The sequence below is a fragment of the Emys orbicularis genome, chromosome 2 (genome assembly GCF_028017835.1).
Source record: "Emys orbicularis isolate rEmyOrb1 chromosome 2, rEmyOrb1.hap1, whole genome shotgun sequence".
Classification (NCBI taxonomy): Eukaryota; Metazoa; Chordata; order Testudines; family Emydidae; genus Emys; species Emys orbicularis.
In genome coordinates, this window is record NC_088684.1 from 295640120 (window position 1) to 295654696 (window position 14577).

The window sequence follows — 14577 nt, forward strand, 5'->3', positions numbered from 1 at the left end:
TTTCACCCCTGCTTGGTTCTGAGTTCCAGTCCCAGCGCTGCTAGGGCCTCCCTCCTTGGGCAAGTCCCTGGGGGTGTGACTAAGCGTGCCGCAGGCCTATCCTTCCCATTGCGGCTGCTCCGGCAGCCGCTTGCTTCCCTGTCTTGGCTCCCCCCGTACGGTGGAATGGCCGCGGAGCATGCTGGGAGAAGGACACCGCTCCGACCCAAGGTGGAAAAGGGCCCCAAGTGCTGTGAGGTCATCTGTCTAATCCCTTCCCTGGCGCTTTGAATGCGCTACACCCATGCGGCTCTCTGCAGTGTGAGTCAAAGACCTGCCAGCAGAGGGAGCGCAGGCAGGGAATACAGTGAAAGAGGAATCAGAGTAGCAGCGATGTTAGTCTGTATTCGCAAAAAGAACAGGAGTACTTGTGGCACCTTAGAGACTAACAAATTTATTAGAGCATAATAGTGTTCGTGGGCTACAGCCCACTTCTTCAGAGGAAGTTGCTACAGCTGTCTTAACCTCAAGCACTTCTGTAAATAAAAATACCGTTTGTGAGGTAGCAGTGGTAGCTGCTGCAGGGTCTGCAGCTGTGGGAACCTGTACTGGGGACCCTCAGTCCTGGAGTGGCCCACTACTCTGCCACCTTTGCATCCCTGCCTCAGTTTCCCCTAGTGGGCCACAATAAGTCCAATGAGGCTTATTTATATTGAACGGTGCCCCTTGGGGGCTCTGCTTTGTTTAACCCCCGGGTGGAACATTGTACAAATAGGCATCCCCCTAGCAGCTCCAGCTGGAAGTTAAACCTTAGTCCAGGTCCCTTACCAGCAGGCCCCTCTTGTCATCAGCAGGGGAGGGGTCTCTCCTCTTGGGTCACGATCCCTACAGAGGTTAAAGTGCAACGACCTTCCAGACAGCCCGTGATTCCGGTGCTCTGGGGCTTTTGCTGCCACCCGGTGAAGGCCTTCCAGGGGGCGGCCAGGCTCCGCTGAGACTCGCTATTCATAGCATCCCCTGTTCAGAGCCCTCTGTCTCCCCCAGCAGCATTCTTCCTTGGGGCCTTTTCCTGGGGAGCCGCCTTGAGATGCTCTCCCCTTGGGAACTTTCTCTTTGTGTGTCCCGGGGACTGTACCTTTTCCAAGAGCCTCTGTCCTCTTAGGTCCCGCCCCCAGGCGTAGCCTGTCCGAGGTAGGCTGAGCCCCTGCCCCTTTCAGAGGGTCAGCTACCCTCTGTCAGAGCCCTCTATGGCCTCTCGTTTGAACAAGCCCTTGTAAGCCAGCGCTCTAGCAATGGGCCCACCCGCCGCATGGGCCCGTTGGGATATTCTGCTGTGCAAGGCAGAAACAGGCTGCTGGAGCTGTCCTGCGATGGGAGAGGGGGAAAGGACAAAGCCACGTGAGCCCCAGCCACTGCCCTTCTCTCAGGCCACCGCTGCGAGGCCGCTTGCAATCACCACTAGTCCATGGGGCCCTCTGCTGCTGCCCACTCTCGGGGAGCTGGCGGGCAGGAGGGACAGGAAGGTGGAGAGGCAGGGCAGGGCACTGCACTGCTTTGGGTTGGCTGGCAGTGCCCTTGTACTGAGGGCCTGGGTAGGTGGCTTAGCCAGCCCGGCCATTGGCATGAAGAACCCAAAGTGACGGGGTTACTCAGTCCTTGAACACAGTGCCAGGGCTGGGTACCCACTGCTGCTGCTGGCAGCGAGGCATGGTGCAAACAGGACATTCCCTGCCCGGATGCTGCTGGCTGAGTTCCAGCGCTGACTGGCCCCGTAGGCTTTGTCAGGGGTCCGTTTTCCGGGTTGGCGCAGGTCTCGGGCTCCTGCATGCAGGGATGGCAAAGCAACTCAGGGTCAGCGGCATCGGGCGAATGATGGCTGTCCTGCTACGCGGGTGATTCCCTCCTCAGTTGATGCTCAGAGCTCTGTCGTTCCCATGGACCTGCTACGGCGTCGTCTCACCTGGATGGGCTGGTGCCTCTGTCCCTGCACCCTGGTGATGTGTCCCCTGGTGCCACGTGCTGCGCTAGCCCCTGAGGATCACGCGGGATTGGTTTACACGCTAGCCAAGCCGACCCTTCCCACGGAGCCCATTGCCCCACCTGGCGCTGAGAATTGGCGTCTGGAATGAGGGTGCTGCCCACACCTGTTCTGTGGGACTCAGAGCGCCCCCTAAAGGCCATTGTGTGTGCGGTAAGCGTGGCACCCAAGGGCTGAGAAGGTAAGATTATGGTAGTGCTTGTTAAGCCAGAGGGGGGCATGGGGCGATTTCTCATCACTTGTGTGACATCCCCAAGGGAAAAACCCACCTGGCAGTGAGCAAAACCCCCGTGACTACCCAGGAAACCCCCAGGGACCATGCTCCCCTCCCCTTCCAGCAGGGTTTTGGCAGAGGCTGCAGCAGTTGGGCCAGTTAGCCCCGGGGCGGGCGGGCAGGATGCCCTGTGGTCCCATCCGAGCATGTGAGTGGCTCTGGCGCTGGGAGGAAGTGATGTCATCCGGCCACAGGCCGGGCCCAGGAGTTGCCCGATGACAAAGCAACGAGAAGTGAGAGATGAGCAGCCAACCCAACACGGTTTCCACTGCAGCTATTTCAGTGTAGCAGCGTGAGCGCGAAAACCCGCTGCTCTGACTCCAGTGGGCAGGGCAGAGTCTGGGCATGCTTCCCCCAACACCCAGCAATGGGTGGGGGGCATCTCGTCCCTGCCCCACAGCCCCCTGCTATCCCAGCCCTGACCCCACCCAGCTCTGCCCAGGGCCCTGCCTGCCGCCCCACAGCCCCCTGCTGTCCCAGCCCTGACCCCACCCAGCTCTGCCCGTGGCCCTGCCTGCCGCCCCACAGCCCCCTGCTGTCCCAGCCCTGACCCCACCCAGCTCTGCCCCTGGCCCTGCCTGCCGCCCCACAGCTCCCTGCTATCCCAGCCCTGACCCCACCCGGCTGTGCCCGTGACCCTGCCTGCCGCCCCACAGCCCCCTGCTGTCCCAGCCCTGACCCCACCCGGCTCTGCCCGTGGCCCTGCCTGCCGCCCCACAGCCCCCTGCTGTCCCAGCCCTGACCCCACCCGGCTCGGCCCGTGGCCCTGCCTGCCGCCCCACAGCCCCCTGCTGTCCCAGCCCTGACCCCACCCGGCTCGGCCCGTGGCCCTGCCTGCCGCCCCACAGCCCCCTGCTGTCCCAGCCCTGACCCCACCCGGCTCGGCCCGTGGCCCTGCCTGCCGCCCCACAGCCCCCTGCTGTCCCAGCCCTGACCCCACCCGGCTCGGCCCGTGGCCCTGCCTGCCGCCCCACAGCCCCCTGCTGTCCCAGCCCTGACCCCACCCGGCTCGGCCCGTGGCCCTGCCTGCCGCCCCACAGCCCCCTGCTGTCCCAGCCCTGACCCCACCCGGCTCGGCCCGTGGCCCTGCCTGCCGCCCCACAGCCCCCTGCTGTCCCAGCCCTGACCCCACCCGGCTCGGCCCGTGGCCCTGCCTGCCGCCCCACAGCCCCCTGCTGTCCCAGCCCTGACCCCACCCGGCTCGGCCCGTGGCCCTGCCTGCCGCCCCACAGCCCCCTGCTGTCCCAGCCCTGACCCCATCCGGCTCGGCCCGTGGCCCTGCCTGCTGCCCCACAGCCCCCTGCTGTCCCAGCCCTGACCCCACCCGGCTCGGCCCGTGGCCCTGCCTGCTGCCCCACAGCCCCCTGCTGTCCCAGCCCTGACCCCACCCGGCTCTGCCCAGGCCTCTGCCTGCTGCCCCACAGCCCCCTGCTGTCCCAGCCCTGACCCCACCCGGCTCGGCCCGTGGCCCTGCCTGCTGCCCCACAGCCCCCTGCTGTCCCAGCCCTGACCCCACCCAGCTCTGCCCGTGGCCCTGTAGGATTCCTGCCACTCTCTCAGTGCTGCTCTACGCCCAGCTCTGCCGGGCCTGCTCCAGCCTGGCTGTGGGGGCAGGAGTGCGGCTCACTGAAGGCTTCTGGGTAATTACTACAGAGTGAGGGAGATGCAGGAATAGGGGCAGTGAGGAATTGAGTGACAGATTGAGTGGGCCAGGCTGGGGGCTGGGTGGCTCCTGGGGGCTGGGAAGGAACCTGCTCCGCCAGGTTGGGGAGCCATCCTGCAGGGCTCCCGCATGCCCACCCTCCTAGGAGAGCTGGCTGGTGGGCCTCCCCAAATCCCCCCAGACTGGGGGGCACTGCCCCTTGCAGAGCACAGCTCCATGGCACACAGCGCCCCTGGGTGGGGTCCTGGGACCTGCCCCCTGTCTGCAGGGGAACTGCCCCCCCCCCATCACACTAAAAGGGGCAGGATTCAGCCCAGCGGGAGATGGGCAGACGGGCACCCGGCCGTGCTTCCCGGTGCCGTGTGGGGTGACGCGGGGTTCCCGCTCAGCCGGGCTCAAACCACATGACCCCACCTCCCTGGCTGACGCCACTCCCTGCCGCTCAGGCAACCTCCGCACAGGAAGCTGAGCCCCGGCAGCTCGCGGCTGGGTTTTGAAAGTCATATTTCCTCCGGCTCGTGCTCTCTCCCCCACCGCCCGGCCCCACACGTCCCCTCGCCGTCCCCCGGCGGCATGGCCGAGCAGGAGAGCCTGGAGTTCGGCAAGGCCGACTTTGTCCTCCTGGACCAGGTGACCATGGAGCACTTCATGGAGAACCTGAAGCTGAGGTAACTGGGCACTGGGGTCGGAGGCCCCTGGCGGGAAGGCGGAGGGCGGGCAGGGCGGAGCAGCGAGGAGAGCTTGGCCTGAGGTGCTGCCGGCTCGCACAGGCCTGGAAGGGCTGTAGTAGGTCAGGGTACGGGTGGCAGGTTGCCCAGCTGCAGCAGAAAGCAGCGCTGCTGTTTCAGCAGGACGCACTCTGCAGCCCATCAGCACCAAGCCTGGCGCTAGGGGGCGCTGTGGTGCCGGAGGGACCGTCTCCCCGGGGAGGTAGGATACCTAGAACCTGCTGGCTGGCGGGCAGTAAAATTCCCATGGTGCTTTTCTTGTGGGTGAACCCTGGCGTCCGGGCTGAATTCCAGCGTGGGGTTTTACGCTGTGCTGCCGGACTGTCCCCTGGCCGTGCCAGCAGGATGTGGGACCCTTTTGGCACTCCCCATTTCAAGCTGTTTTTTTAGCCAGGTCCCGGTGTGGTGCTAATCTGGGACTGTGCATCCCCCACCAGAGAGGAGCAAAGCAGCCCCCCTGCAGGTGGGGCGCGTGAAGGGCTTGTGGGATCCTGTAGATCTATACATGTGGGGTGGGAGGGAGGCCGGATTAGAGCCCTGCAGCTATAGCTTCACACCCACAGATCTCTGCCGTGGGAGCTAAAGGAGAGCTCCCTCAGCTAGTGCTTGTAGTAGTCCCTTATACTCTGGGCTGCCTGTGAGAACTGTACAGCACCGAGCACCTGCTCAACACAAAAAAACAGCAAGAGATGGGCCCAAACCTACCCCTGAAGGCTGGGGACGCTCCAGTCTGGGTCTGGACTGGTCTTTCTCTCCTCATAGGGGATGTTACACACTCCGGGAGGGGGACGGGTGCCCTAAATGTTACTGCATCTGATGTGTGAAGGCAGAAATCTTGTTGTCTCTAGGCAGCCGCTCAAAGCAGATGGGGGAAGAACTGGTAGCTGGGTGAGGGTGGGGGGCTTGTCCCAGGGCGGGGGAGGGTGTGACAGCTTGTGAAGATGAATTTCTCCAAACATGGTTGCCAGGGGTGCCCAGAGGAGCCAGCCGGGCCTCAGGAGATGCTGAGGGTCCAGAAGGGAGGAAGGCTGCTGGGATAGGCCTGGCGGTGCTAGAGCCGCATGCCGAAGGGTGCTGTGATTGCAAAGACAGAGAGAGCAAGGAAGAGAAACTACCATAGGCTGGTCTCCAAAGGCACTGAGCACCCAAAGGTGGGGACAGCCCCTTTCCAGATCAGGTCATTGTGACGTTATGAGTGTGATATAATATCTCATTGAAAGGTGTCAGGGCCAGAAAGAGTTAATTAACTCAGACTGACCTGACCCATGGCCGAACTTTAGTGACTGGTTAAGAAGATATGTAAATGAATAGAGCTTTGAAATGCAAGTCTGCATTGTTAGAGATCGAAGGGTAGATGTTTGCTCAGGTCTTGTGATGTAAGCAAACAAGTCTTGTCTATTGCTATAGTTTTGATTCAAAGATCAAAAAAGAAATATTAACATTTAGGAAGATACTTGAGTGAAATAGTATTATTGTCTCTATGTCTCTTTTGAAGGTTGTGGTAACCTGTATCTGAACTGTTTAATGGATAAATTACCCTGTGCTAATTGCCAGGATGTTTGGGAGAAGGTGGGTTAAGCCTATTGTTTTCTCAGGCCAAAAGGCTGCTGGAAATGTATAAGAACCCTGGGACACGATCCTGCTTCATCTCAGATCTGCTTTGGGTTTCAAGAGAGGGAAACCTTAAGCCATAAGGATTGAGATCCCCAGTCACTGACTGGAGTCACCCTGAATATGGACATTGGACTATAACCTATGGACTATTTCTAAAAGGACTTTTGGCAACTATAAACTCATCTCTGCTATGTATCTGAACCTCAAGAATTAAAGTCAAGTCTGTCTGTATATTGATCTTTTAACCAACACTCTCTCTCTCTTCTTTTTAAATAAATTTTAGTTTAGTTAATAAGAATTGGCTATTAGCGTGTATTGTGGGTAAGATCTAAGTTATTATTGGACCTGGGTATGTGGCTGATCCTTTGGGATTGGAAGAACCTTTTCTTTTATATGATGAGAGAAGATTTTCAGTAATCATCATCATATCTGACGTGTGTCTGGATGGAGGCCTGAGGCTGGGCACTTTAAGGGAACTGCGTTGTTTGGACTTCTGAGTAACCAGTGAGGTACTATAGAAGCTGTTCTGTGCTGGCTTGGTAGATCTAAGTACTGGATTATCCACCAGCGTTTGGGGTTTGTCTGCCCCGTTTTGTTTGCAGTTCACCCTAATTGAGTAACCTCAGCTGGCTCCCACGGGCAGCACCGTCACAGCCATGTAATCCTGTGTGGTAACAGGGACTGTGCCCAGTCCCTGGTGAACAAGGGGTTAACCTCCACTCAGCTGCCCCATCCCCTTGCACGGCTCTCCAGGACACACAGGATCCTCTGGGCAGGCAGGAGGTCGCGCCCTGGGCTGGGCTGAGCCCCCAGCAGGACGGGTGGCCTGTTATGTGTAGTGTGGTCGTGTCTGCCAGCCCCAGTGAGGACTGGGGTGCCATTGTGCTGGGAGCTGTACATGTGCCATGAACCAACAGCCGCGTCGCCAGCTGAACTGGCCGGGCCATGGGCCCTATAGCCCCGTCGGCTGCATGTTTCTCAGCCGTTGTTTCTGGTCCCTTTGGGACTGTAACCAACCCCCGGAGCTGAGCTCCCTTGTTGGCAGCGTGTTCCTTTGTGTCCCCTCCCTTCGGTGTCCCCCTCGGGAGTGTGTCTGAGATGCAGCTCTGAGCTCTCCCAGCCCTGGCATCAAGGCAGCTGGCTGAGAAAGCATCACAGCTGCAGTTAACAATCCTCTAACCCCTCCCCCGGGAGGTATCTCAGTATCATGATCCCCCTTTTACGGATGGGGAAACTGAGGCAGAGGGCGGGGCAGGGATTTGCCCATGCTCCCACAGTGTGTCAGGAACACAGGTGGATTCAGAACCCTCCCTCACGTGTCCTAGTCTGGTGCTTCCTGCTGACCTCTCGGTAAGCTCTGTCTCCCCAATCTCTGGTGAAGTGTCCTTTGAGTAGCTTCTGCAGCCCCAGCAATTGGATCGGAGCCAAGGTCCAGCTAGTCCAAAGGATCCTGTCTCTGGCGAGAGCCAGCACCAGCTGCTGCAGAGGAAGGTGTAAGAACAGTGCAGGAGCTGAGGTGGGATAATCTGCCCCCCGGTCTCAGACCTGGCCTCTGATAGTTACAGGTTGGCTTCGATCCTGGAGCAGGAGGGGTTCGATCCCTTCCAGATCTCTTTTTGAGCATTAATGGCAAGGCTTTGAAACAGCCAGCCTACGCCTGCCAGCCCTGCTCTGAAATGGAAGGCTTGTTCTCCAGAATCTGTGCTTTCCTTTTTTTAAACAAAGGCCGTCTCAAGCTGTTCTGGCTGCAAAGAAACCCTCAAACCTGTGACCCGAGCGTAAGCCGTGCGGAGCTGAGTCTGGCAGAGACTGTCTCGGAGAGGTGTGAACTTTCCCACTCATCTGGGGCAGCGGATAACTCAGATGTCCAGTGATGATAATTGATATGGCAACACTGTTAATGATTTCATCTCCTGTGTAAGGATGGAGCCGGAGGGTTACGGGGCAGCATGATTCGCTGAGTGACAATGTCTCATTTGGGTGGTGTGGGTTAGGTCCCACAGCTTGACTTTTCCCCACTCAGGGAGCTAGGCGCATGGAGCCCAGTGTTGCCGTGAGGTCCATGACCGGATGTTGAAAATGGGGTCTCATTTTGGTGATGCTAATGGGTGGAGCTTATTTTGGGAGTGGAGCTTGGAAGAGCTCCAATCTGATCCTAGGTGCACTGTGATAACCTTGGACGGTCTCCATAAAACCCCCTCCTTAAACTGTGCTAAGCTCTCGGCCTCAGCAACTTCCTGTGGCCATGAGTTCCACTGGCTCATTACGCTTTGTGTGAACACGTGTTTCCTCGCATCTGTTTTGGATTTGCCACATTTCAATCCCTTGCTCTTGTGTTGTGAGGCAGGGAGAACAGCAGCTCCCCATTTAGCTTCTCCATCCCAGGGGGTCAGCCATACATGACACGCTCAAAGGCACCACCATTGATACTGCCTTAAGCATCATCCTTGTTGGTTTTGCTAAGGCGGCTCCTTGCCTGCCTCATGCTCTGGCTGAGCCGCTGGGCAGCTGATCGTCCCCACTATTTAAGATTCCGGTGTCACCATGGAAAGGGAATGTTCCAACAATAGAATCCAGGGGTCAGTAACGTGTCGTCATCCCATCCAAGCTGGCTTTAGGATTTTGGGGGGACAGCTCACCTCCCTTCCTTCCCTCCAACTCCCCCCTCCCCCCACACACATTCGCTCATCCTCTTCCTCTGAACTCAGCCAGATCCTTGTGCTTTCCTCCTTGGACCAGGGGCTTCCCTCGGGATGCCTTCATTTCTTCTCTGGGCTCCCCCACCAAACCGGCGCTGCTGTCTGGGCCGATATCCTACCAGCTCCGTTGGGGCTGGCTGCCACCCCTGTGTGGCCACCCTGAGCGAGAGGCACTCCAGGGGCTGGGAGCTCTGCAAAGGGCAGCCAGCCCTGGGAAAACAGCTAGGTGCTGTGTTACGTCCTGGCTCGTGTGCACCAGACCCGCTCAGCTGTGTGTTGGATCACAAGCCCCTCATACTGCTGCAGCTGAAGGAGATCCTCCCTAGCCCAGGGGGACTGAGTGCCTTTGAGTCTCAGGTCTCCTGGCATAGAAGAGGTGCACCCTGTCTAAATCTGGTTAGAGATGGGATTGCAGCTAGGGTCAGGAGATAATGAGGCTTGGAAGCCAGGAAGGGGCTACTCAGACCAACTGGACACACCGGGAGCAGGAGGTGGGCTTCCGGCGAGGAGCTTAAAGGAAGAGCCCTGTGGGCAATCGGGAGGAATTGCCCACAGCAGGGAGGCAAGGGAGTGCTTGCTGGACCAGGCGACCGGTGAGCTCCCTGGATAAAGGGACAGAAGGTGAAGGACATGGGACAGGGAGATCTGTTACCCAGACTATGGGGCCTGTGTCTCTGGAGCCGGGCACAGGAGAGCTAGCCCTGCATGGTGGCAGCGTGTGGGTGCAGTGATGGCTGCCGCTGTGAAGTGCTGGGGCTCGTCTCCATATTGCTTGCGGCGTTGGCCAAGACATCCAGGTCAGGACCCGCTTTGCCTGGCTCTCACCCGGTTCTCACTTCTCTCCCTGCTGAAGCACAGAGCCGGCAGGTGGGGAGCAGCCAGGTTTGCTCTGAGTCACACCCTTCCGGGCTGGCCGAGTTCTCACGGGGAGGGAGTTCCTGGCTCTCCGCCTGTTTACAAGAAAGAGCTGGTTTCACAACTGCGGAGCAGGCTCCCCCTCCCGACACACATCTCTCCCGTCCCAGGGAGAGCCGACTTTGCCGCAGCTGGGGCCCCCAAGCCATCCTTCTCCTGTGACCCCAGAATCCTCGGCCCCCCTCCGTGTCCCAGAAGCCTTTGCACTCCGTCGACCCCTACGCATCCCAGAAATGCTGCAGTCCATCAGAATGTGCTGATTGTTGTCCATGCTAGCCAAGGGCCAGGCCATAGGGACTAGGCTGGATCAGACCCAAGGTGCGTGTAGTCTGGTCTGTCTCCGGCCCCAGCTACTGCAGAGGAAGGAGTGAGAAGCCACAGTTGCAGGATGTGGGATAAGCCACCCCTGAGTAGCTCTCCTCTGTTCCTGCTAGGTCGGCATGCCTGCAAGTGGGACAGCCCCATCCATCAGCAACCCCTTGGGTGGATTCAGTGTCTCCTGGGACCTCACCCTTAGGCCTTGGCTACACTCGGGACTTCAGAACACTGCCGCGGCAGCGCTGTGAAGCGCGAGTGTAGTTGCGCCGCCAGCGCTGCGAGAGAGCGCTCGCAGCGCTGTATGTACTCCACCTCTCCGAGGGGAATAGCTTGCAGCGCTGCGCGCGAGCGTGCAGCGCTGCAGGCGCTGATTACACTGGTGCTTTACAGCGCTGCATTCGCTGCGCTCGGGGGGGGGGGCGTTTTCACACCCCTGAGTGCAGCAAGTTGCAGCGCTGTACAGCGCCAGTGTAGCCAAGGTCTGAGTGACAGCCCACTCCCTCCCTCCCACACAGACACACCCCGGGCAGGGCGGGTGCAAGGATGTTTCACGCCCTAGGCGAAACTTCCACCTTGCGCTTCCCCCCGAGCCCTGTGGCAGCTCCCCACCTCCCCCCGCCCTGAGGCGCCCCCCCCCCCCCCCGCAGCAGCTCCCCCCCTCCGCCCTGAGGCGCCCCCCCCCATGGCAGCTCCCCCTGGCCCTCCCCGCCCCAGCTCACCTCTGCTCCGCCTCCTCCCGGAGCACGCCGTCGCCGCTCCACTTCTCCCGCCTCCCAGGCTTGCGGTGCCAATCAGCTGATTGGCACCGCAAGCCTGGGAGGGAGAGAAGCAGAGCGGGGCGGCGTGCTCAGGGGAGGAGGCGGAGCAGAGGTGAGCTGGGGCAGGGAATTCCCCTGCGTGCCGTCCCCTCCCCCCCCACTTGCTACAGGCGGCCCTCCACGCGCCTCCCTCCACCTAAATGCCGACGATGACCGGGGCGGCCAAAGATCCGGCTGCCGCGGTCGCCGCCGAAGGACCTGAAATGCCGCCCCCCAGATGCTAGTGCCCTGGGCGACCGCCTAGGTCACCTAATGGGTTGCACCGGCCCTGAGCCCGGGCAGATGGGGCCCAGCAGAACTCAGTCAGGTAAGGGCTCAGAGGCCATGGTGGCAAGAGACAGCAGATGGCTCCAGGGGGCCCGGAGAGCAGGAACATGCCTGGTGCACCCCGCCTAGGTCCGGTTAGAGATGGGGTCGCAGCTGGGGTCAGGAGCATGGCGGTGGTGGCTGGAGGCTGGCCTCATGTGTGACGTGCGCCCGCGCCATGCGGTTAGAAGTGCGAATGGGACACCCCGCGATGCCTTGCTAATTTCAAGCACAGAAGGCCGCGTGCGAGGCAGCCAGGCCACCAGGGAATTGCAGTGTGAAGCGCTTCCAGGCCCCTCATCCGCCCGTCCCCTCCTCCCAGGCCCTGGCGGTGGGCGTGGGTTGACTGGTCCCTCTATCCTTCCCTGTTCTCTCGCCCCTTTCTTCCTGCCACCCATCTCACTGGCCCTGCAGGGACCCCCAACCAACAGCCAGGAGCACAGAGCTAACAGCGTGACACGTCCACACCTCCCCTGGCGTGTGGCTGCCAGTTCTCAGTGTGTTCGTGCCAACCTCTCCCCTGCCACTGTGACGGAGCGAGCTCGTCTCACTGCACCCAGCTATTGTCGATCCTTAACGCCTTGGATTAACCCCCTCCCCACCCCGACATGTACCCCATCTGCCCAGTGACTGCAGCTCAAAGGCCCCTCCCCCAAGCCAGCAGGGCTAGACCCATTTTTAAAGGGGAGCTCAGCTCCCATGGGAATGGGGTGCCCCTTCCGCATGCCTGGTGGAGCACTGCCCACTGCTGGGTTAGAAGCAGGGACACCGGGATGAGCGGGACCGAGGAGCCAAACAGGGAGCGTGGTACCAATCCCCACAGAACCGCAGACCCATGGCAGCTGGGGCAGTCTCGCCCCAGTGGCAGGCTTTGACTCAGTGAGGTCACTGGTGAACAGGCTGTTCCCACGGGCAGGGATGGAGGGGCCAGCCGGGAGTGCAATGGCCTGGTGTGAGCCAGAGGCTGGTTCTGGAGTTCGGCCTAGGAATGCTGCTGATCGGGGAGTGGGGTAGTTGGTCAATGAAGGGGGCAGAGCTCTGGAGAGGGGAACGTGGGAATTGCCAGGCTGGATCAGAGCAGGGTCCAGCCAGCCCAGAACCCTGTCGTCAGCAGAGCCGGAGCCGGCTGCTTCACAGGAAGGTACAAGAAGCCCTGTTGGCAGTATACTTCCATCAGAGAGTCTAGCAGCGCCCTGCGGGTGTCTGTGCCGTAGGGGGCGCTGCTCCATGGGTCAGACGGGCAGCGCCCTGCGGGGTGGCTGTGCCGTAGGGGGCGCTGCTCCATGGGTCAGACGGGCAGCGCCCTGCGGGGTGGCTGTGCCGTAGGGGGCGCTGCTCCATGGGTCAGACGGGCAGCGCCCTGCGGGGTGGCTGTGCCGTAGGGGGCGCTGCTCCATGGGTCAGACGGGCAGCGCCCTGCGGGGTGGCTGTGCCGTAGGGGGCGCTGCTCTGTGGGTCAGACGGGCAGCGCCCTGCGGGGTGGCTGTGCCGTAGGGGGCGCTGCTCCGTGGATCAGACGGGCCGAGCCCTGCGGGGTGGCTGTGCCATAGGGGGCGCTGCTCCGTGGGTCAGACGGGCAGTGCACTGCAGGGTGTCTGTGCCATAGGGGGCGCTGCTCCATGGGTCAGACGGGCAGTGCACTGCAGGGTGGCTAGGCCTTAGGGGGCGCAGCTCCATGGATCAGACGGGCAGTGCAGTGCAGGGTGGCTAGGCCTTAGGGGGCGCTGCTCCATGGATCTGACGGGCAGTGCACTGCAGGGTGTCTGTGCCATAGGGGGCACTGTCCATGGATCAGACGGGCAGTGCAGTGCAGGGTGGCTAGGCCTTAGGGGGCGCTGCTCCATGGATCTGACGGGCAGTGCACTGCAGGGTGTCTGTGCCATAGGGGGCACTGTCCATGGATCAGACGGGCAGTGCAGTGCAGGGTGGCTAGGCCTTAGGGGGCGCTGCTCCATGGATCAGACGGGCAGTGCAGTGCAGGGTGGCTAGGCATTAGGGGGCGCTGCTCCATGGATCAGACGGGCAGTGCACTGCGGGGTGTCTGTGCCATAGGGGGCACTGCTCCATGGATCAGACGGGCAGTGCACTGCAGGGTGGCTAGGCCTTAGGGGGCACTGCTCCATGGATCAGACGGGCAGTGCACTGCAGGGTGGCTAGGCCTTAGGGGGCACTGCTCCATGGATCAGACGGGCAGTGCACTGCAGGGTGGCTAGGCCTTAGGGGGCGCAGCTCCATGGATCTGACGGGCAGTGCAGTGCAGGGTGGCTAGGCCTTAGGGGGCGCAGCTCCATGGATCTGACGGGCAGTGCACTGCAGGGTGGCTAGGCCTTAGGGGGTGCTGCTCCATAGCCTGGCAGGGCAGTGCCGCGCAGTGGGGGTATGAAGCTGTTGGAAGGCAAAGCTCCAGGTACAGCTCTTGTTCTGGGGCGATGCATGAGGCCGTGTGGCCGCGGCGTTGCCGTTGTAGCCTGAGTGGGTTTGGTCCCTGCAGGTTCGAGATGGGGCGGATTTACACCTACATCGGGGAGGTGGTGGTCTCCATGAACCCCTACAAGCAGACGCAGCTCTACGGGAAGGACGTGATCGAGCAGTACCAGGGCCGAGAGCTGTACGAGCGGCCGCCGCACCTCTACGCCGTGGCCGACGCCGCCTACAAGGCCATGAAACGCCGAGCCAAAGACACCTGCATCGTCATCTCAGGTCTGAGTGGGCGGGGCAGCCAGAGCCCCTCTGTCTGTCCATCCGTCCGTCCCACACATGCACTCACGTAGGAGCATGTATCCCGGTTCCTGCTCCCTCTGTGATTTTTGTCCGCGCCACCCCTTGGCGCATCGCTACGACATGCTGGACTCCCACCCAGCTCTGCCGAGCACCTCCGTCCCGGCCCAGAGCCCCCTGCTGCCCCTGTCCTTGTGCCATCTGAGGCCCAGCTGGACCAGCCCTCGACCCCACGTCCCCCTGGAATTCTAGTCTTGGCTCCCTCTAGAGCTGGAACCCCCAAGTAGCTGGAGTCATCTGGGGCGGCTTCAGGCTGCGAACAAACGTCCCCTCAGGATCGGGCTGGCAGCGCTGCACCCACTCCCCCTTGCCCACAGGGCACCTTGGAAGCCAGCAGTGCAGCGATGGCAGGGCTCTGGCATTGCCCACCCTCCTCCCCCAGGCGTCACCTTGCTCCCCCCCCCCCCCCCGGTCTGCTCAGCTGGGGGTCACACTTTCCCTGCGAGC

At 61.2% G+C, this 14577-nt stretch overlaps 1 protein-coding gene across 1 annotated transcript in view; it reads left to right on the top strand.

The window, feature by feature from the left end:
* The first annotated feature begins 4527 nt into the window (after positions 1-4527).
* Positions 4528-14577, top strand: part of MYO1G (myosin IG) — a 64723-nt gene continuing 54673 nt past the window's right edge. Inside the window, exons 1-2 of the mRNA XM_065397809.1 lie at positions 4528-4622; positions 13844-14052. Of these exons, the coding sequence (XP_065253881.1) occupies positions 4528-4622; positions 13844-14052 (304 nt within the window). The remainder of the gene's footprint in view (positions 4623-13843; positions 14053-14577) is intronic.